At 35.4% G+C, this 24,870-nt stretch overlaps 1 protein-coding gene across 13 annotated transcripts in view; it reads right to left on the bottom strand.

Annotated features, from left to right (window-relative positions):
• Positions 1–24,870, bottom strand: part of Pias2 (protein inhibitor of activated STAT 2) — a 103,108-nt gene that overhangs the window by 54,224 nt on the left and 24,014 nt on the right. For all 13 annotated transcript variants that reach the window (XR_013342372.1, XR_003303092.2, XR_013342370.1 and 10 more), the window contains exons 2-5: positions 19,848–20,322; positions 10,349–10,433; positions 1,929–1,979; positions 1,702–1,792 (exon numbers count right to left, since the gene is read on the bottom strand). Coding sequence is in view for 9 of the 13 variants with exons in the window: in XM_026414522.2 (XP_026270307.1) it covers positions 1,702–1,792; positions 1,929–1,979; positions 10,349–10,433; positions 19,848–20,322 (702 nt within the window). In the remaining 4 variants the exon portion in view is untranslated. The remainder of the gene's footprint in view (positions 1–1,701; positions 1,793–1,928; positions 1,980–10,348; positions 10,434–19,847; positions 20,323–24,870) is intronic.

Below are 24,870 nucleotides of genomic sequence, written 5' to 3'. Positions count from 1 at the left end.
CTAGCTGGGTCAAGCAGGGCTTCCTCACTCCCTTTAAATTTTAAAAATGTCTCTGCCGTTCTCCCATCGCTCAATTTCTTCTTCTTCACAAGTACCCCTAACTCCTAGGATAAGTACCAAATTCATCAGACAAAGGATGCTTTAAATAGTAGTCAATGTATTCACAAATAGCCTAGGATAAGCACTCAGGGTTAATTGGTGCTTTGGGACAGAAGTCAGCAATAACTAACAATGTAAAGAGGAAATAATCAGCTGCCTAATATTCTCTCTCTCAAAAGGACTGTAAGAGTGACAAATTCAGAGCTACAGTGGTGAGGATCTCAGCCATGAGGATTATCATCCTCATATATGTTACTGACTAGTCTATCTGGAAATTTTATGGGCTTGTGTGTATACACATATGCAGCCTCCATATTTTCTAAAGCAATGCCAAAGAGTTTAAACAAAACATCACATATTTCAGACACAGCATCACTGGCACGTCCAACCTGGCTTTGAATATATATGGGACCATGTAAGCAATTGTTCCTGAGCATATCTACTCATCCTCTTTCCCCCCTTTTTACCCCCATAGGACCATCCCAACTGATTTCAGTCTTATAGGCATCTTCACAAAGAGTTTGTGATGCAGTGGTCTTCAAGCTCTGTAAAACTCCTGGAACAAGTATTTCTCAAGTTTTCTAAATCCACTGTCTATGAATGAGACACATTCCTAACAAGAAAAGTCAGATTCCTTTAGCTACTGGGGTCAACCTGAGCCATGGACTATCTTAAGTTGGGAGCTCAATTTTAAGGGCTTAGCTGCTCATAGGTATTATTCATATACTTACTCTAGAGCCAAGTCTCATGCTCAGCAGGAATGCTAAACAGCTTCCCATTCATTCCTCAAGAGCTGCAATGGTGTCTGATCTGTTGAAATGGCACCTCAGCAAAATGGGGCGGGGGGAGGGGGTCTGTTCTCAGAATACTTCAGTTAGAGCAAACACTTTGTAGGGCTTAACAAAGAGATCATACCTTTTTTTTTTTTTTTTTAATGCTTTTGTTGGCCTTCTGTACAACTGACAAATTTAATAATATACTTCAGGCCTCAGTGCAAAATACAAAACAGTTCACCAATTTAAATATTATTTTTAAGACTTGATTAAGGATTTGAAGATTCCAAAACTATCTATTAGGTCAGGAACAGGATGCATACATTTTACAATGTATATATTCCAGCTAAGTCCATATGCTGCTTCCCTGTTAAACAACAGGTTGTCAAATATCATTGCATTCCCCTAACCCTCTGGTGTGTACATCAAGTTCCAGGCTTGGAACTCTATACCTCTTGGGCTAGCTGCTCTCAAAAAGACCCTGCATCCCACCACATGTCCACTGGCTAGTCTCAGCTAATCCATATAGCCACCATAACACGATGTCCTATATATTTAAGTGCCCAAGTCCTGTTGTTTAATATGATCCCAAGAGTCTTTCAGAGCTTCCTAAAATTCTAAAATAACAAGTTCCAGGCTCATTTTTTTTTCCATCTCTCCAAGAGTCATTTACTTCTCTAAGGAGCTATGGATCACTCAAAGACAAAACAATATTTAATCTAGATGCTAGAACTAACTATTAATTGGTACATAGCTATCACTGTTTCTAGACCTTCTCAGTGTTTACATTAAATTTACATGAAAATCTTATGAATAAAAAGCAACTTACAGGCAAAGGAAACAGCTTCCCATTTACTTTTATACATAGACTATTGGGATAGTTGTCTTCTTGAGGACAACTTGTCTCTGCCAGGCAAAGTCTGCATTTAAAAAAAAAGAAGAAGAAGAAACCTCTCATAAATAATGAATCCAAACATGTTTATATGTTTTAAAATTTAGGGTCACATACACAAAGGTAACAAGTGTAAACTTATAGTTAGAAAATTTCAAACTCACCTCAGCTGAACTTGGACTGTATAATCTCTCCTACCACCTGGCAAAAAATCCCTGTTGGAAAGAGAAATAGAATAGGTTAAGAATATAGAATAAGATTCCACAGGAACACTATCACCGGGGGGAAAAAAGTATTATTCATTTTTATTCTTACTTGTTAAAACATGAAATCTAGCCTGCCAACCGTATAAACCTTAATTAAAACACTCTGATGATAACGCTCATTGACTTTTAGTCATGTCTTTTCAGCAATTTTAAGGTATTTTCAATTCATAGGAACTCTGACAATACAGTACTTACTTCAAGAGACAACAAATTTGTTAACATGAAAAGAAATATGCTAGGTTCTGAAAAAAAATTAACAAATTAATCTGTACTTAGCAGTTCTCCACTCTAAGACTCTAATCATGTGAAGATCTTGCTTGTTTAACATAAAAGTCCATTCACTAGATATTCTTACGATTTGAGTATAGTCTCTCATTACATTTTACAGCTACCCAAGTTATTCTAATATAGAACTAATGCTTGCAGTATCAACTTCTCTATACAATAGCAACTTCATAATTAGTATTCAAATTAATACACATAACCTCTTGCACTTTCTAGATGAGAAACAGAGTTCTATATAAAACACCTCTGGCACGGAACCCTCTAAACCCTTGCCATTCAAAATGGAGTCCACAGCAAAGTAGCACTAGTATCTTTAGGAGCTTGTTAGAAATGCAGACTCTCTGTCCCCATCCCAGATGTATGGAATTTGAATCTGCATTTTAACAAGATCACCTGGGGATACACCTTGTAGTTAACAAGGTATCCTTAGCCATTATCCTAAATCTTGCACTCTGTCAGAGAAAAGATCATTAACAGTAGTACCTAAAGTAGTACATTTTACCCTCACTTTATTCTAACTGAGATAGTCTGTTCATTGTTTCCAACTCTCTACCTTGATGGAAGGCAGTAAAGCACAGCATGAGCTTTATGGTCCTGAGCTAAAGGACCTTGGGCAATTACTTAACCTTTCTGAGTTTTGGTTTCTGTATTTGTTAAAGACAGAAAACTACTGCTTCTACCACATTAAGTTGTTGTGATGATTAAACATGTTAACACAAGAGCTGTGCTCAATAAGTGTGAGCAGCTGGGTACCAGTGTTTCCTCTCCTCCCACTGTCTTCCTTGCCACTAAAAGGCTCCACTGTTCTCAAGTGTCTCTTCAAAACATTCCCATATCCTAGACAATACTGACCTCTTCTGAGCAACTCATATTATTCCACTCATTCAAATCAAGAAACATTTCAGTCTGGGCACTGGGGGCGTCAGAGATAAATAAAACACAGTATTTGCTTCAAAGGACTCATGACAGTAGGTAATATAACAAAACAAAAGTGTGATAATTGCTATAGCAATGTGGAAACTTAATTTTTGTCTTGAAAGTTCAAGGCAGTTATCAGAAGACCAATCAAACAGGGTTTGTACAACAGTGGTTCTGCCTATTTCTATTTAGTGACCCCACTTGTGTTGTGATTCTCAATAGAAAAGTGAGGATCAATTAGAAATGCCTTAAATATCTTGTTAGGTTGGGGAACATAATCTGAAAACAAGAGAAATGACAGGAGATGAGCCAAGAAAAGTAGAAAGCCTATTCAGAATATAAGTTGCTAGAGAAAACTAATGGGAGATAAAATGATTAAAAAAAAAAAAAAAAAAAGTTGGGCAGAGCAAAATGTAAAGAGCTGCCAGGCAATGAAGTGTGTGGACTTGATGAAGCAGCACTACCAGGTTTTTGAGTACCAAAGAGAAAAAAACAGAACAGGCTTTAGAAAGATCACATGATCCGCTAGGAACCAAAGTTAGGAGACCATTTCAATTGTATAGGCAAAAGAAGAGAACTTGAAAGCTATTTAAACACAAATACTGCTGAGATACTTCAGCACAAAGTATTCAGTAGACCTCAAAGCCTGACTAAACACAGGAAGTAAATGAGAGAAGAGGCATTTTGGGGTGGGTGCTCAGGTTTTGGAATAGTGCAACGGGATAGTTGTTGATGCTACTCATTGGGATAAGGAGAAGTAGAGCAAGTTATAGCACCCCTCTTCAAAAGACCCATTGAGGTGGTGAGGTTACTCCAGTTTTACATATTGGATAGATAAGAATGAATGAGGTTTAGTCACTAGTCCAGCAGCATATAGATCTAGGTGGTTAAGCCAAAATTCACTTTTTTTTTTTTGTTACTGGAGACTGAACCCAATGATACTTTACCACCGAGCTTTACCCCCAGACGGGTGTGTGTGTGTGTGTGTGTGTGTGTGTGTGAGAGAGAGAGAGAGAGAGACTGACTCTCATTAAGTTGCCCAGGGCTGTGCTAAATTGCTGAGGCTGGCTTTGAACTTGTGATCCTCCTGACTCAGGCTCCCAAATCAGGGATTACAGGCATGCACCAGTGCATTGGGCCAAGATTCACTTTCTAGTTGGTATTACTCTAAAAATTCTACTAGCTTCTTCTAAAGTAAAGTTCCATGGTTAAGTTATAACTCTGGAAAGTGATGGAGAAGAATCAATACAGTGTTATCAAAGTAATGGGAGATGGTCTATGAACAGTGGGATAATACCAAGAGGCCTTGTGTCCTGACAGATCCCAATGCTATCAATGAATGGGGACTACAGCAGGAAATACATCAAACAAAAATGTCCTTGAAGCCAATTTATTTTTCAAGTTTGTGTCACTGATATATGGAGTACAATCTGGACTACAGCAGAAAGTCAATAAATATGTGCTGCATTAAAGGAACAAAAGACAAGCAAGTCTGAAAAGTAGGCAAGTTTAATTTTAGATGTGCTGTGTTTGATGTGCTTGTGGGTCATTAAAGTAGGCTCAATGAGAAAGGACACTGGAGAGAGATAGCGGTGATTTTCAACTTCCAATATAAAAATAACAAAAGCACATACAAAGAAACTGACAGAGTATCAAGAAGAGAATCACAAATTGATTTCTGAGAATGAGCAGGAAAAGTCAATGGGAAGACCTAGGGAAGAATGATTAGAAATGTGGTAGTACCAAATGGAAGTCCTGAAGTCAAGAAGAGAGCTGAGGCCACTCACTGATGGATCTTTACATGATATAATACAAAGGGAGGAGGGGAAGAGGGAAAAAAGGGAGGGAGGCAAGAAGGGAGGGAGACAAGGAAGGAGGCAGGCAAGGAGGGAGGGAGGGAGGGAGGGAGGGGAGGGAGGCAAGGAAGGAAGGAAGGAAGGAAGGAAGGAAGGAAGGAAGGAAGGAAGGAAGGAAGGAAGCTAGCTGAACCTGAATATATTCACATCTTTATACTAGACCTTATTATCTCTACAGGCAAACGAGAAGAGTCAGACACACAGCAGTGGTTTTCAAATTTGCTCACAGGAAACGCCCAGAGAGCTTTAACGATCCCTGTTTTTGGGATATAGGTATAATTCAATAATAAAGCACATATACAGTATGCATGTGTATGGGTTTGATCTCCAGCACCACAAAAACCACTGTCTATCCTAGGAGATTCTAATTTAACTGATATGGGATGAATCCTGGGTATCTGGCATGGATTGGATTTTCTTAAAGCTCCCCAGTTGACTCTAATATGCAGCAAGTTTGAGAACCATAGGGATAGGCATGGTTAAATGTTACCACAAGAAGCAAGCATGCAAATGAAACTTTTTTGTTGTTGTTGTTTGAAAAGCAGAAACTGTGATAATTATAATTATGAGGGGAACCATGGCTGTGGAGAAGTGATCAATTCCCAATTCCAGGGGGAACACAAAACCAGAAGATAAGCCTGGAGTATCTTGGATGTCAGAAAGCATAAAGGTGCTTAAAAGTGGATCTGGGAGGGAGAGAAACATTAAAAGGGCATTAAAGCCAATTTGAAAGAACTACCAACAGCCAAAGGTAGAACAATTGAACCACAATATAAATCCCTATGGCACTGAGTTAAATCCATGGAACACTATGAAACCACACTGATATGAATTCCTACATACATAAATAAGGGAGAAGGGACAGTTCTTTCCTACAAAAGAAAAGCTCCAATGTAGAAAAGAATAAGGATAATAGAAAATCATCACTGAAACACATGACTATTTTGCTGAAGACAAGATTCACAAATGAATAATGAACTAGAGCAAAAGTCTGAGGAGCAACAGTATATGCCTACTCTCAAAGTATCTCCAAGGTAGTTATTAATAAGAAACTCAATAACTACAGTGCAAAAATCTGGTACACAGTACCTTAACCAAACAACCAAAGTTAGTATCACCAAAAATAAAACAGATCAATATTATGTAGTCCCTGGAATGAAACACCAAGAAGGGAATATAACTTGAGATATTATCAAAAATGCAAAAATTTCAGCAGTAACAAAATAAAAGACATACCGAAACTGAGGGCAGTCAACAAAATTGCCTGACCAGTACTCTTCAAAAGTATCAGAAGTCAAAAAGACAAGGAAAAACTAAGAAACTTACTAAGTAAAAAAAGAAATTAAGGGCTGGGGATGTGGCTAAAGCGGTAGCACGCTTGCCTGGCATGCGCGCGGCCCGGGTTCAATCCTCAGCACCACATACAAACAAAGATGTTGTGTCCGCTGAAAACTAAAAAAAAATAAACATTAAAAAAAATTCTCTCTCTCTAAAAAAAAAAAGAAAGAAATTAAGATGATATCACAATTAAATGTAATTTAAAATGAGATCTAGAAACAGAGTTCATTAGTTGAAAAATAAGCAAAATCTGAAGTCTACAGTTTAGTTAATATTATTGTATCAACATTAAAGTCAAAAGTAATATATGCACCTTGTTTGAAAACTAAAACAATTGAGCAAATATGAATATGGACTGGGTATTATCTGTATTAAGGAATTATTAATTTCAGTGATTATGTTCAAAATTAGAGCTGAATCTTGAAATATTTTTGGATTAAATTATATAATGCCTGTGATCTGCTTTAAATGCTTCAGGAAATAAAGGAAGGAGAGAGTCAGATATAGACAGCCAAAACATTGATAATTATTAAAGCTTGGTAATAGGCAGCAAACTTCACTTCCATTTATTATACGGAATTTTTTTTTTTTTTTTTTTTTGCAGTGGGGGTTGGAAACTGGAGATTTATCCCAGGGGGCAATTTAACACTGAGCTACATCCCAAAGCCTTTATTTTTTCTATTTTGAGACAGTTTCACTAAGTTACCGAGGCTGGCCTTGAACTTGCAATCCTCCTGCCTCAGTCTTCAGAATCCTGAAATTATAGGCAGCACTAAGGGGATTTTTACCAATTTACTATGTAGCTCTGAAAAGGTTAGGCTTTGTAATTTACATGTGATGCATGTGGTCTTTATCTTTTGAGGGGGGATTGTAAACAGCCACTACTTTTTAAAAAATTTTTATATTAGGGTTAAATATACAATAAAAAAATAATTTTTCGATTATAATCATTCTTAAGAGTGCAGGTCTGGTGGGCTGGGGTTGTGGCTCAGCCACAGAGTGTTCGCCTAGCACATGCAAGGCCCTGGGTTCAAACCTCAGCATCACATATAAATAAATAAATAAAAGGTGTTGTGTCCAACTACAACTAAAAAATTTTAAAAAAAAAAGTGCAGGTCTGTGGCAGTAAGTACATTCATATTGGGCAACTATCACCACCATCTATCTACAGAACATGATTAATACTTTCAGTTTAAAATTAGTCATTCATGGGTTGATGTTGTGGCTCGGTGGTAGGGCGCTCACCTAGCATGTGCAAGGCCCTGGGTTCGATCCTCAGCCACCACATAAGAATAAATAAATAAAATAAAGGTATTGTGTCCAACTACAACTAAAAAATAAGTATTAAAAAAAAAAACAAAATTGGTCATCCATTTCTTATTAGTTAACATATTCACATAATCCAAACACCAAATGTATACAAGAAAGATATAAAGAGTCCCCATAATTCTGCTCCCAGCTATCTAGTTCCCTTCTCCAGAAGCAGCTAGAGTTTTAAGTGATATGTTTACTTACATATTTATGTACTTAAAGCAAATTCTCCCACACATTTAGAATAGCACAGTTTGCAAGTATTCCTCACTTCATTTGCTTAAAAAATTTCCTTGAAGTATGAACCTCTAAATCCCTTACTCTAATCTCCTTTATTCAAAGCCAACCAACATCTTAGTCAAGTTTTCCCAGACTGTTACCACAGGTAACAGTTATCTTCTCCCTCCTATAAATCAGCTCATATGTCATTACTAAACAGGTTCTTTTCATGACACCTTGCATCAAACACTTTATGAAAATGAGCTGATTTGCACTAAACTTGGTAGAAAAGGATCATGTCATATAAAACATCTTATATCTAATGAACACTTAACAAACACTGCTCCTAAGTAAGAGCTTATCAAAAGAAAACAAAATTAAGAACTAATGATATAAAATATGATTTTGGTCTATTTTGTTAGTTGATTTATTAAATGTCCCCTAAGATCCCTACAAGTTACCCTTTCTATGTGTGCACTACTCTTTGGGACCTCAAACTTTCCAGGAACAGATTATAAAATCATTGAGAATTTTGTTGAGACACATAATTTTAATAAAAATGATATAATTAGTTAAAGAATCTAAAGTTGTGTCCCAGAGTCTTCTACGTAACAACAGTCCATTTTCAAGATACTTCGTATTTAAGAGTTTAACATCCATAAATCTGAATCCACCACCTAGGGAGACTTAATATGCAGCTTACAGATTAAAGATGGCAACATTCGGCTATAAAAAACTTATAAAATTATGTTAAATATAGACTTTCCCCCCAAAGTTAGTAAACTATAGCACCTTATATCAAGAAGTTATTATTAACACCAAAAAATTATATATATATATATATTTTTCCATTTTAACAGCTTGAAAATTGTAAAAGATAACTTTAGACTTCTCTCCTGTATCTTCTCAACTGTTTTTTCCTTATATTTGCCCTTTTCCTTTCCTATTTAGCAAGATTTGACCTTCCATTTCAGGATCTTTTTGCGGTCTTTGTCCAGTTTTAGTCTGGTGATAATGACCATGCTGGGGTGAATGCCCACATGGACAGCTCTTGTGCCATTAGACTTTTCCCATCGCCACATTCAATGCACATGACAAGTTTGTTCCTATGAATCCAAACTACTTTGCCAATCTGCTAGCCTTTACAGTGTCCTCACACAACCTGAACTTCATTATCCCTTTGATTGCACATAGATCAAAAGTTGTGCTTGTGCTTCTGCCTCTGCTCTCAGGAAGGAGGGAAGAACATAATCATCCGATGAACATGGGAAGAGGCATTAAGACACCTTGAACAAAGGGTTGAACTTCATTTTGGCCGCTTCTGCTTCAGCAATGGCTACAAATAAGAATGGCTACACATGGCTTCCAGTTTTCAAGATGAATATGTTTAATTTGAAAAGTTTACTCTACAAATTACCTTCTCTTTCCTTTTATATCTCTTAGTTCATTTACTCTTTACAAATGTGTACTTTTAAGATTCTATTTTCCAAAATAGGCAAGGGTATCAGTACTTTTCTAATTGCTTTTAGATTTCAAGTAATTTTTTGGTCAGTATTTTTTTTAGCTTACTTTGCTCTAAACTTTAAGGTTTTTGTTTTTATTGAAAAATAAATATTAATTATGCTCACTTTACTTTAAAAAATGCTTCAGTTTGATATTATAAAGTTGATGGTCATCCTACCTTTGGGCTTTTATCACAAATTTTTATGTTTAATATTTGGAAAATATTTTTCATTTAAAAAATTGCTGTGTGATTAGGGGTGTAGTTCAGTGGTGAGATGCTTGCCTATATGTAAAAGGCACTGTGTCTGATTCCCAGCACTGAAAAAAACAGGAAAAACATGTGTTGCCAAATGTGACTTAAACAATTTAAAAGATAGTGAGGTTTCAATTCAAAAGTTAAAATTGTTTCTAATATAGAGTATTTATTAAATATTTGACTAATTTTCAAAGTATACTCCCCTTGCTTAAAAGAGAAATAGTCCAACAATTATGAACTGGACAGTATACCCACAAAATTGTCATGCTGAAGCCCTACCAATGTGAGCATTTGAAGACAAGATTTTTCAAAAGAGGCAATTAAGGTTAAATGAAGTCTTAAGGGTGGGTCCCTAAACAGGGCTGGTATTAAAAGGAAAAGACTCCAGGCATATTCCTGGTACAAAGAAAAGGTCATGTAAGGAGATACAGCAAAATGGGTAAGCTAAAATGAAAGGCCTTAGAAGAAACCAAACCTGTCAACACCTTGCTCTTGAGCAGAAGCCTCCAGAATTCTGAGAAACAAATTTCTGCTATTTAAGCCAACCTCTCTGTGCAGCCCTTTGTTATGGCAGCCCTAAAAGACCAATATACAACATTCAAGGAGAAACATACTCCATGCATTCCTCTTACCTTGATATGCATATCTCTCTAACTTGTTGAGGTGTCAAAGCAAAAATAAAAAACTTCTCTTGAAATCGCTGAATACTGCTTTGAACTGGGGAAAAAGAAAGAATATTTCAATAACAAATCAAAGGATGTCAGCACCTGTAATAACCTGCAAACTTCTGAAATTTTGAAATGAAAATTATAAGTAATCAAGAATTTAGTGACCAAGAAATTACTAAACTGTACTGATCTTAGAATTTTGAGTGAAGTCACTTCAACTTGGTTTTAATTATTTTAAGCACTTAATCTTTATTCTAAAACACAAATTGTAATATACTATTAAAAATAACAAAATCCTTTAAGATTACATTTCATCCTTCCAATAGTACCATCTAATAAAAGTCTCAGGAAGTAAACTGTCCCCTGGGGGAACTCTATCTAAGTGTATTTTGTATTTCTTTGTTGTGCTTTGTATTCAGTGCTTTATATTTAGTATCTCTGAAAAATTTAAATCTCACAACTTCATAGTTATGTAATAATTATGTATTAATTATTTGCTTACAATTTATCTACTGAATTCATTCTTCTTAATTCTCATATAAAAAGCTGAAGTGTATTTATGACTTCACAAAGTTCTGCAACAGGTTTTTTAAATGTTTTACTGGTACATTATAATTATACATACTAGTTGGATTTATGACATATTTGTGTAACAGATTAATAGTGATGAATTATCCATTGATATTCTAGTACCTATTAAAACAAAACAAATTTAAAAAGCTATTACAGAAATTTTAAGTCTTCTGCTTCCCAACAAGTATTGATTACAGTACAACCTAAAAATGGGCAAACAGCCCCTTGTGTATATCTGACCAAAATTTTCCTAGAAGATGAGAATAAATAAGATGCCAATTGAATATTCAACGTCAGAGGGCTTAACTATAAGTCATATTAACCTAAGAAAAATATAAACTGAGACAAAGCATAAGCAATATGCTATAGCAATTAAGCTCCCTAGATATCATCATAAAGTGATTGGTATTTTCTCAGATTACTCTTTTAAAAAGTGGGGAAAAACGGATGCTATTTATGTTGAAGGCCTAAAAATGAAAAAATTTTAGGCTATCTCACAATTATGGGGCATAAAACACAAAGACACAAGCACAATCTTTTAAGTCTCTTCATTTCTTAAATTCTTACTTCATCCTTTCTTTCTTGTATGAATCCCAACTTTTCACTCTTACTCTTGGCTAAGATGACCAATGACCTCTTTTAGTTGTAAAATTCAATAACTTATTTTGAGATTACAAGTGAGCATACACTGCATTTCCTATCTTAGTTCATGGCCTGAGCACCCAGTCTCTCCAGCCAGAAACCTCAAAAGATCTACACACAAATGAAACATTTAGAAAGCAAAAATGGAAGACTGAACAACAAACAAACAAAACACTTGGAGAATTAAAGAATAATTCATAATTTTGAAGGAGGAAAATGACTTGATTTCAAATCAAACCCCAAGCAAAATAATAAAAACAAAACTACCTAGTCACATCACAAAAATCAAACTACTAAAAATCAATGACCATAAAATCTTAAAAACAGGCAAAGAACAAGAACATTCCATAAATAACAGCTATTTCTCATCAGAAGGAATGCAAGACACAAGACATCTCTAAAGTGGTGAAAAGAGCCTGGCGTGGTGGCACATGTCTGTAATCCCAACAGCTCAGGAGGCTGAGGCAGGAGGATCCGCAAGTTCAAGGCCAGTCTGAGCAACTGAGCGAGGCCCTAAATAATTTAGCAAGACCTTTATCTTAAAGTAAAAATAAAAAGAGCTGGGAATGTAGCTAGATGATCCCTCTGGGTTTAATCCCCAGTTCCCCAAAAAACTAAAACAAAGTGGTAAAAGGAAACAACAAAAATTCAGTATCTTTCCAAAACAGAGTGAAATAACTTGTAAGGTAAACAAAAGCTATAAGAATTTGTTGTTAGCTGGGCGCGTTGGCGCACCCCTGTAATCCCAACGGCTTGGTAGACTGAGAAAGGAGAATAAGGAGGCACTAGGCAACTCAGTGAGACCCTGTCTCTAAATAAAACACAAAATAGGGCTGGGGATGTGGCTCAGCAGTTGAGTGCTCTGGAGTTCAATTCCTGGTACAAACCCTCTAAAAATTAAAAAAGATATTGTAACTATTTAAAGCAAAAGTAATGGCATTATAGACATAAAAATATAACAATAGCAAAAAAATAATAATAAGTACATATCTACACCTGCAACATCCTCAGTGAATTCCCCATGATATATGCTGGTAGTTGAGGCCCCATCTGGATAACTACAGTTAACCTACCCAAAAAAATTCCCACAAATCAAGAAACTTAACATTTGAAATCATAATGTTTTCAGTCAGCATATGACACATACACATACAACTTGTTAACCTTCAACTTAATGTGAATAGTTTATATCAGAACAGACATTATCTTTATTGTGCCTTTCAATAAAATATGCATTTTATCTATCATTTTTATCTTATTTTTTATCTATCATTTCTTTGCTACCAAATTTTCAATCCAGATTATTACCTCATGGTCTATGAAAAAAATGGATCTATTTCTTCACTATACATCTATCATAACTGGACTCCAGGAATTTACAACAACAAAAAATAGTGCATGTGAATAAAATCTGATTTGTATTGATGCTGACAATTTTTAGATTTCATGACAAAATAGCAGCCAAAAGCATGCTAAACTTACCATAAGGTAAATCTATGAACTGAATTGCAATTGTAATACAGATCATGAGAAAGAAAAGCAGAATATAAAGTAGAGCATGCATGATATACAATTCTATTTATTTTCTATTTTCTAAACTTTGAGATCAGGAAAATCAATTCTGTAAGATCCCATGAATGGTTTTATTTTTTTTCTCACATTTTTAATTTGTTCTTTTTAGATATACATGACAGTACAGTTATAACAGTACAGTTATTTTGACATATTGTACATACATGGAGTATAACTTCCCATTCTTGTGGTTGTACGTGATGTGGTGTGTTATACTGATTGTATATTTATAAACGAACATAGGAAAATTATGTCCAATTCATTCTACTGTCTTTCCTATTCTCATTCCCCATCCCTTCCCTTCATTCCTCTTTGTTTAATCCAATGAACTTCTTGAATGCTTTTAATTAAAAACAGGGGGATCCCAGCAGCTTCTGAGGCTGAGGCTCAGGAGGATTGCAAGTTCAAAGCCAGCCTCAGCAATTTACAGAGGCCCTTAGCAACCCAGAGAGACCTGTTTATAAATAAAATACAAAAAAGGGCTGGAGATGAAGCTCAGTGGTTAAGCACCACTGGGTTCAATCCCCAGTACCAAAACCAAAACAAAACAAAAAAACCCACAGAGGGAAAAACCATCATAACTCAAGGATTCGAATTAAATATAGCTTGTTCAAATCCTTTCCTTTTTCAATAACCTGTCATAATGTAGATTTTATTTTCCTAATATAGCCACAACAATATTTCCCGTCACGCAGCCCTTAAACCTTTTCTTCCAATTTAACAGGTTTTAAATCTGTTCTTTTGTCTAGATAATATATACCTAAACTTAAAAAGGATTCATATTAAATTATCTTTAAAAATTAAAATTGAAGAGAAAAAGACTGCCTCTGAGAGTAAATGAGAAATAGCTACTTAAGGGAGAAAAACAGAGAAAAGATTTTTGTTAGTTTGCTTTTTGATTAGAAAATTAAACATTTCTCTTTTTTTAAGTACATTTTTTAGTTGTAGTTGGACACAATACCTTCATTTTATTTATTTATTTTTATGTAGTGCTGAGGATCAAACCCAGCGCCTTGCATGTGCTAAGCGAGTGCTCTGCCAATGAGCCACAACCCCAGCCCCTTAAACATTTCTTAATAGCAAAACTGGCTACAAAAAACTTTAATATACTAGACACCCATGTTTTCTAGATACCACAATTCATCATTTTAAATGCCAGGTTATTTAATTTTACTATTTTGAACATATATCACTCCAAACTGCAAAACTATATAATAATGTATATTCTTAAAGAGAATATACTTGTATTTTGTTGTTGTTGCCGTTTTATTTTTTTAAGACAGGGTTTTGCTAAGTTGGCCACTGATAAGCACAGCACCTTAATTGATATACCAAAATAACAAAAACAAAGATGGCACAGTAGTGCACGTCTGTAATTCCAGCAACTTGAGAGCCTAAAGCAGGAGGATTGTAAGTTTGAGGCCAGTCTGGGAAGCTTAGCTTACCCCATCTCAAAAAAAATAAAAAATAAAAAGGGTCGGAGATATGGCTCAATGTAGAGCACCTGTGTAGCATGCATGAGCCCTGCGCTCAACTCCTGGTACCACAAAACAACAAAATCCTAGTAAGGAACTAATTCTCTGTGTATAAATCAAGTCTGTACAGCCTGGCCTGAGAATGTCAAGAATACAAGTTTTCTGCAGGAGGCCCTGGGATCAACAACCAGCACTGCAAAAGAAGGAGTATGTGATTTGAAACGTGCACCTGAGAATCTTTCTTGACTTGATTCTCATTCCCAAATGTCAACAAGTCATTTCATACCAATGTTTAAATATTTTCATAAGTATTTTCAAAACTACAAAACCAAACTATTAAAAATTAAGGAAACTTCTGAATTTACGTTAACTGCTGCAGAAATTATAACACCACTAAAAATATTCAATTAAATGTTATTAGAAACATTAGAAAATTTTTCAATTTTTCTTTGGCAAATTATGAACCCATTTCATGTTATTATAATGAAATACCTGAAATTAACTTACAAAGAAAAAAGATTTATCCTGGCTCAGTTTTGAAGGCTCTAGTCCACAAATCATAGGCCCCATTGTTTTGGGTCTGGGGGTTGGGGGGAGACTGGAAGTGAGAGTAAAAGTACTCACCTCATGGCCAGAAAAGAAAACAGGAAGAGGATGGCAAGAGTCTTGGAATCCCCTTCTGGGGCATGACCCACTATGACCTAAGGACCCAGCTCCCAAAGGTCCATAATACCATCTTGAGGAACAATCCTTCAGCACATGAACACTACCAAGGATGAGGGGGTGGGGGTGGGGGGTGGGGGTGGGGGTGGTGTTTGCTGCCCATATTCAAACCATGACACAAACCACATGGTATTTTACTGACATTTTAACTGTCTACCTCAAAGTCTAAATAATAATTTTTTTAAACCCTTGAGACAGGGTCTCACCATATTGCCCAGGTTGGTCTGGAACTCATGTTCAGGTGATCCTCCCACGTACCTGGGCTCATAGGTGTGCACCACCAAACCCAACTTAAGAGAAAATTGCTCATTTTTTTATCAATCTGACATAGATATTATAATTAAGAGAATCCCTTCAATGTCTCTTTAGGGAAGATAAGGTAAGAAAATAATGCTGGGTAGGAATTATAAAAAAACATACAGGTTTTGGTTTTGGGGGGGCAGGAGGTTGTGTGTGTGCATTTCTTGCATCCTTAGTTTAACTATAAGCAAAATGTAGAGTATTCTTAGCCACTCTTCAACACAAAATATCCCAGCCATTGTTTTACATAAGCCAAACAAAAAAGTTATCTATATGCCCCAAATGCATGTTTTATTAAATTTATACAGTCTACTACTTTCCTTTAACCTTACTGAGGTTAACTAAAGAGAAATTCTATAATATAAGAAGTTATTTTAAATTCCTATTTCTATTTCTGAACAATGCCAAAAAATAAAGAAATGCATGAGGTCTTTCCAGAGTTCACCTCTTAGAACACCATTACTGCTATTAGAGAAAAGACACTGCTGCATCTTCTTTTATCCCCCAGTCTTCTTTCCAGACAATCATATATGTTTCTAAAATACCTTCTATTGTAACCACTACCAAGAAACCCTGCATACTACTACTAAAAGGGGAAAAAGCACATTGGCAGTTTTAAGTTTTCAAATGATTTAAAACTAAAAAGTTATCCCAGGATAGAAAACAATCTTCCAAATTAATCATAAAATGCTTTTTCCCAGTTAATGTCATCAATAAGTCCAATGACTACATAAATAATTTCATTATGCACTAAAATTATGCTCTGGAAACATAGAAGTCAATAAGCTGGAAAAATTGTTAGTCATGTGTAGCAACTTTCAGAACTATGATAAAATTCCTCAAATTTTCTGAGCAGTTATTGACATTAGACTTGTGTCAAACTCCGTGTGTTACTTTGGGAAAAAAATTAATTATGAAAAAGGTATTTTAGGAAAGCAGCTTAAAACTAAACAAACTTGGTTTTTTGAAAACATATCAAAACATAAAATCACAGACATGAGATCTACATCTGTTCTCATTTACACAGAACAATGACTCCTAAGCTATAAGAAGAATATATGAGGAAATTCTAGCCAGAGAAATTAGGCAAGAAAAAGAAATGAAAATTTGGAAAGAAGCAAAATGATCTCTGTTCACTGATATTATCTTTTATTTAGTAAACCCACACACATTTTTAAAAAGCTACAAGAATAAATAAATACAGAAAAGTAGCAATATACAAAGTCCACACACAAATCAGTTACATTGCTATATTCTAACAATGAGCAATATGAAAGGAAAGTTATGAAAAAAATCCATTTATATTTGCATTAGAAAAAATACTTCATAATACTACAGAGGTGAAAGACTTACATGACAAAAAGCACAAACCATGCTGAAACTAAAGGTAATATACACAAATGAAAACACACTCCACATTCATGGACTGGAACACAATATCATAAAGATTCCAATACCACCCAACACAATTCAAATGCAATCTATCTCAAAATCCCAGTGAGATTTTTCCATAAAAAGAAAAACCTGTTCTAAAATGCTTTCAGCATATCAAGGAACCCTGAATACTCAAAGCAATCTTGAAAGAGCACAAAGTTAGAGAACTCACACTTCATGATTTCAAAACTTACTGTAAAGCTATAGTAATACAAACAATTTAGTATTGACATGAAGACAGACACTTGGAACAACGGAATACAAAACCCAGAAATAAAACATCTGATGCCAAGCCTGATGGCACACGCCTGTAATCCCAGCAACTTGGGAGGCTGAGTGAGAAAGATTACAAGTTCAAAGCCAGACTGAGCAATTTAGTGAGAGCCCATTTAAAAAAAAAAAAAAAAAAACAAAACATAAAAAGGGTTGGGGATGTAGCTCAGTGATGAAGCCTCTCTGGGTTTAACACCTGGTACAACTAAAATATAAATAAATAAAAATAAAGCTTTTTTGCATTATGTCAAAAATTTTGACAAGTCTGTCAAGTTCATTGAGAGGGAAGAAGGTAGTCTCTTAAACAAATTATTTTGGGAAAACTGAATATACACACACAGAAGAAAGTGGACTTTACCTAATATTACATATAAAAATTAACTCAAACTGAATCAGCCCAGTAAAACCTAAAGGTATAAAACTTCAGAGAAAAACATAAGGCAAAATCTTCAAGACATGAGATTTGGCAATGATTTCTTAAATCTGACATCAAAGGCATAGGCAACAAAATAAAAAGCAGATGAATTGAACATTATGAAAATGTTTTAAATTTTGCATCAAAGACAAAAAACAGGGGCTGGGGATGTGGCTCAAGCGGTAGCGCGCTCGCCTGGCATGCGTGCGGCCCGGGTTCGATCCTCAGCACCACATACCAACAAAGATGTTGTGTCCGCCGAGAACTAAATAAATAAATAAATATTTAAAAAAAAAAAAAAGACAAAAAACAGTAATCCACAGAATGTGATAAAATATTTGCAAATCATTTATCTGATATCTGTATATATCCAGAATACAAACAGAACTCCTAAAACTCAAAAACAAACAACAACCTAGTTCAAAATGAGCAAAGGACCTGAAAAGATATTTCTCCAAAAAACTACAAATGGTAGATAAGCATATGAAGAAGCTTGACATCATAATCATTACAAAAATGCAAATAAATGTAAGATGCCAGCTTAGGATGGCAACTATTAAAAAAAAAAAGAAAGAAAAAGAAATGTTAACAAGGATGTAGACTAAACCCCTGTGCATTGGTGGTAGAAATATAAAATGGTGCAGCTGCTGTGGAAAATAGCATGGCAATTTCCTCAAAAAATTAAAGAATTATCATGTGATATAGCAATTCTATTTTTGCGTATATAACCAGACAATTCAAAGGAATGTCTCAAAGAGATTTTTATTTTTGTAAATTCACATTCATAGAAGCATTATTCACAATAGTTCAAAATTACAAGCAACTGAAGTATCCATTGGTGGATAAGCAAAATGTGGTAATGGAAGTGAACACTACAACATCAACTAAAGTAGTCGTCTCAAAGCAGTAAGACTGAGTGGCAGGTAATGAAGTGGGGCATTTAAAAAGTTATAGTACTATAGCCAGGTGTGGTAGTGTACACCTATAATCCCTATAATCTAGAGGCTGAAGCAGTAGGATACCAAGTTTGAGATCAACCTCTCAGCAATTTAGTGAAGTCCTAGGCCACTTAGACCTGTCTCAAAATAAAAAATAAATAGGAGCCAGGCACCGTAGTTTCCAGTGGCTTGGGAAACTGAGACAGGAGGATCTCGAGTTCAAAGCCAGCCTCAGCAATGGCAAAAGTGACGCAACTCAGTGAGATGCCATCTCTAAATAAAATACAAAACAGGGCTGGGGATTTGGCTCGGTGGTTGAGTGCCCCCGTGTTCAATCCCTGGTACCCACCACCTGCCAAAAAATGTGGACTAGGAATGTGGCTCAGTGGTTAAGTGCCCCTGGGTTCAATTCTCTGTATCAAAAAAATACAAAATAAAAGTTATAGTATTAGCCTTAAAAAGGAAGAAAATTCTGACATACACTACAACATGGAAGAACCCAGAGGACACATTAAATGAAATAAGTTAGTTATAGGAAGACAAATATTGCAGGATCCATTTATATAAAGTGACTAGTCAAAATCAGAGATAATGGGCTGGGGTTCAGGGTATAGCTTATTGGTAAAGCATGTACTTAGCCAGCATAAGGCTCTGGTTCAATCCTCCCCCCCACCACCAAAAAAAACCAGAAAAAAGCAGAATGGTGGCTGCCAAGAGCTGGGGAAAAGAGGAATGGTGAGTTATTATTTAATGAGTACAGTTTTATGTTTTACAAACTGAAGTGTACTGAATATGGTTGCTGGTGATAGCTGCACAAGATTACTATTGTACTTAATACAACTAAACTGTACATTTACAAATGGTCAAGACTGTAGATTTTATATGTAGTTTATCACAATAAAAAAAATTGGGAAACAAGAACACTAAACATAATAGTTATGTCAGATTTCAGATATAGTTACCATATTTTTTTTAATCATACGATGTTACCATATTTTTTTTACCCATATATTTAAACGTTTGACATTAATGTCTCAATTTTGTAACATTAACAAATCACTAATTAATAGTTGAAGGCCTCTTGTTTTGTTTACTTTCTTGTCCAGAAAGACACTTACCTAAACTTGTGGGCTTGATGAGAACATCAAGGACATCATAAAAGGGCAGGTTTTTTAACTGCACATCAGGATGGACAGGAGGAATCGGAGGAGATGGTTGCTGCATCTCAAATGTGGGCTTAGTATCTTGAAGCAGCACAGAACCAACAGGAGAGGACGGTGAGTGAGGTGTAACTGAAGTGGAAGGCAATGAGTGGATTCCAGCCACAGCCAAGTCAGGTTCTACAGGTGATGAGCTACCATCCAAATTAAAAACGGATGATTTGATTGTGGATAAATCCGAAAGTCCTTCAAGAGTCCGAGGATATCGACGTCTATACAATTCTCGGATTTTAATCTGAACCGCAGGGCTGCAGCCACTCTTCAATAAATGCAGCGCCCTCATTAGGAGGTCATGTTTGCGTCCACTTTTATTCCGTCCAGCAAAGCCTAGTAACACTTGTAGTTCAGAAACCCTAAAACTAGAAACCATATTCTAAAAAGAAAGAGAAAAAAGATAAGCCAATAGTCATCTCCAAACATAAAAATCCCACCTAAAATATACTATAAAATCTGATTTTTTCCTCTATCAATTGACACATGCTAGTAATCAGCATTTTTCACATACCAACTTAGAATCACTAATATTCATAAAACCATCTCCCATAAAAATGATTCAAATTACATCATTAAATTATACCTCATTAAACTCTTAATTCTGGTAATCTAATCTACTAGTGTCTATTAACCTCTTCGTTATTTGATTATGCACTAATTAAATCCACATTTGCTTTATTATGAATTCTATAACCAATGGAAATGTTCTTTTACAAAAGTAAGCCTAGTATTTGTGTTGTTACAAAGTTATCACTAATTAACCTAGCAAAAAATTAGATGTGGTTACTTAGTAAATTTATAAAATCAAGTCATATAATTGTGATCCAAAACCCAATGAATTTTTATTTTACCCCAACTCAAATATTAGGGAACAGACAATATAATATGAAACTGATATTTTAAAATATTAAAGCTAAAAATCATTTCCATTTTATTTAGCAATCAAACTTTCAAAATTATTAAAAATCCTAGCTAGATATTGAAATGAGAAAAATACTTTTGAAAATGGAGAGTCAACTAAAGGACAAGATTACCCTCCACCTCACTCTACTGACTTATTTTTGGGTATAAAATAAAGGCAGTTCCTGTTTTACATCTCACCTTCTATTTATTCAACAAAATCTAATGAATACTTTTAACCACCTGCTGCCTCATGAATTCTGCTATTGTGATTTTTGAGTTGATTCTGAATTTAAAGGTAAACCACATGGGTCAGATTTACCAAAATCACACATCCACCATCTAACGAGAGAGAGGAAGACCTGGAGCTGACCAAAATCCTTTCAGAAACCTACTCACAGAAGACCCTTTTCTTACTGTGACTTGAGGTTTCTCCACGCATCCTAATCAGTGAGGCTCAAACCTAAGCAGCCAGGTATTCGTTTTCTGGACAACTTGGGGTCTTATCCCCTCAAATAATTGGAGATTACGTACACAAAGGAAAAGATTTATAATGTCACATGATTCTGAACAGCAGAAGAAAAGTCTCTGCATTTACAAAATGCTGCAAAAATAAAGTAATGCCAAAAACACAATCAAAGATAATGGTTTTGAGAGTCAATGAACCGCTATAGAAAACTTCAGTCCAGCAAGTCAGTAGCTGTAGGTCAAACCCTGGCACCAAGACTTAGGACCTCGGGAAAGACATTTCATTTCTCTGGTCTTCAATTTCCATTTAATTACAACAGCAAATACCTGTAATCCTCACTACTTAGGAGGCTAAAGCAGAAGGAACTCAAGTTTGTCAAGGCCATTTAGCTATTTAACAAGACCATGTCTCAAAAATAAAAAGGTCTGGGGATGTAGCTGAGTGGTAGAATACTTGCCTGTCATGCAAGATCTTGGGTTCAATCCCTATTGCAACCAAATTAACTAAAGCAACAATAAAAACCTCCTCTTCTTTATTTAGCACTTACATAATCTTTGAACCAAGCTTCAAATTCTTCCTCCAGTGAATGGGTATGCTTAGTAGGAAGGATCATTAAAAACCATAGAGGGGCGAAATTAACCTGCTATGAATACTACCAAGAACTGATTTCAGCTACTATTCTCTACTAATCTCTGATGTCTATTAACTTTAATCTATTTTTTTAAGTGAATTTTTTCTACTCCACTCTGCCATCTCTAAAATGTTCTCAAAGTATGATTTCCAATACTTCAGTAACAACTTCTATGTACTCTACAGAGGAATATGGCATGAGACACAGGGCTGGGGTGTAGTTCAATGGCATTGTGCTTGGGGCTGGGGATGTGGCTCAAGCGGTAGCGCGCTCGCCTGGTTTGCGTGCGGCCCGGGTTCAATCTTCAACACCACATACAAACAAAGATGTTGTGTCCGCTGAAAAACTAAAAAATATTTAAAAAATTTTTTTTAAAATGGCATTGTGCCTGCGTAGCACGCAAGAAGCTCAGTGTTCAATCACCAGAATGTGTGTACACACACATGATACATTATCTGAATTCTAAATAAAAAACTAATGTAAATTAAGACTAAAACTTATAATAATCGACCCTGTTTCTTTACCATATTTTATAAACACAAAATTATAAAAATGTTAAAACTGGAACATTATGTAATTTAAATATTACATTCATGAAGGCATATTCACATACAAAATAACCCACATTAAGCAGGAAAATAATTACATGTCATCAATGAATAAAAATATTTCCCTGACACTACTCTTCAACTTTAAACATGAGATAGAAAAAACAAAAAAACAGTCTGAAATAAGTTAGAAACAGTAGTAAAATCAATACAACTATTTTGCAAATATCCCATCTGCAGTGATGTATAATATGGGCGCCAGAGAGGGTACCAAGGGAAACTGAAAAAAATCATACTATTATTACATATTTTAGCTATGTTAAAATAGTACATTTTTATATATAAGAAAAAATAAAGACAAGACTAACATAGTCAACATGTCAAATGGGTGACCACGCAAAAGTCATCAAATGATATGGCAATTTTCAATCACTAGCCATTTCAGAGAATGCGGGAGGTCCAATTCTTGGTTTTTATTACTGGTAAAATCATATTTTCCGTATAATCAAGTTCCCTTTTACTTGAGGGTCCTTAAATCAGTCTCTACATTACAATGATTACAGTAGCTTCCAGTGTAACAAAATCAAAACCAAATTCAGCTATTAAAAGAAACAATAAAGAACATACTACTTTTCAAAAATCTATAAACCTTAGAGAACATCTCCTAAATGCTTCTTTTACTATACAATAAAGATTTAACACGTGTACTCCTGGCGGCTCTGGAGGTGGAGGCAGGAGGATTACAAGTTCAAAGCCAGTCTCAGCAACTTAGCAAGGCCCTAAGCAACTCAATGAGACCCTTTCTCTAAATAACATATTTTAAAAGGGCTGGGGATGTGGCTCAGTGTTAGTTAAGCGCCCCAGGTTCAATCCCAGGTACCAAAAAGACAAAAAAATAACAGTCAAGAAAACAAATAACCAACAAGAAAACAAACCACAAAAGTAAAGAATTAAATAAAGCAAAAAATATGAATGAGAAAACAAAATGCAGTCTATAAAAAAAAAAAAAATCAGGCCCCCAAAAGGGAAAGCTAACAAATGCAGACTTCAAAATAAGAAAAGGCTCATAAAGATCACAAATACTATGAAAATTTCTTTAAGAGAACTTTATGCAACTATGTCCTAACAACTTAAAGTCATAGCCAAAAGCAATTTCCTAGAGAACTATAAAAACTATAAATTACTCCATCCAAATCAAAAAGATGTAGTAGTATCTGCCCCCCCCGCACCCCCCCACACACATTCAAACACATCTACCAAACAAGGCAGTTTAGTGAAAGAATTCTATCAGTTCCCAAGAAAATTATGAAATTGTTTCCTAAACTGCCTAACAGTATTCAAGTCTAAGAGTCAAAATACAAAATACTTGTTAGAAGACAAAGCGAAAAACATTGAACACCAAATTTTAAAAACATGCAAACTGATGATATTAAAATTTCAGCAGTGGTGTTTACCTCATCCAACCAAAATTTCAGGCAAAGCCTGATGAAACAATGGACCTAATGCACTATTCTTTCTCATTTCCCAAAATAGACCATAAAATGTCCACTTATTAGGTTTGGATTTTTTTTTTTTTTTTTTGGAGAGAGAACCTTTTATATATATATATATTTAGTTTTAGGTGGATACAACATCTTTGTTGGTATGTGGTGCTGAGGATCGAAACCGGGCCGCACGCATGCCAGGAGAGCGCGCTACCGCTTGAGCCACATCCCCAGCCCGGGTTTGGATTTTAATGTCGCCCACAGGCCATGTATTGAGGCTGGTCACTAGCATGTGAGAGGTGATGAAACCTTTAAGAGGTGGTACTTAGTAGAAAGAAATTAAGTCACTGGGAGCAGGCCCCCAAAGGGGATAAAGGAACCCTGGCCCCTTCCTCTCTTAGCTCCCAGTCTGCCATATATAAAACAACTCTGTTCCACAATGTGCCCTCCCCCTACAATGTTCCGCCTAACCAAGGGCCCAAACTAATAGGGCCAAGTGAATATGGACTGAAACCTCAGAAACTGAGAACCAAAATAAATATTTTCTCCTTATAAACTGATTATCCCACGTATTTTATCACAGCAAGGGAAAGTTAACTAACACACTGCTATAATATGGGGGGAGGGGGAACTATTGAGGAAAGGTGATAAATCATACAACTACTGCTTATTCGATTACAATAGTAAAACAATAAACACCTTCATTTATGAATACGGTATAATTTATAAACCAATATTAACACATCAACAATGTTTTCTGAAGTATACCAATTCAGTATATCTGAAAAATATATGAACAATTTAACATAAATTGAGTAAAGTACTTGGTTTAGATGATCTCTACCCAGAGCAGCGGGTTTAGGTCAGTGGCAGAGAACTTGCCTTGCAAGAGCAA

This window comes from Urocitellus parryii, chromosome 13 (assembly GCF_045843805.1).
Source record: "Urocitellus parryii isolate mUroPar1 chromosome 13, mUroPar1.hap1, whole genome shotgun sequence".
Classification (NCBI taxonomy): domain Eukaryota; kingdom Metazoa; phylum Chordata; class Mammalia; order Rodentia; family Sciuridae; genus Urocitellus; species Urocitellus parryii.
Note: the sequence above shows the minus strand (reverse complement) of the source record. Positions and strands in the feature narration are given on the sequence as shown.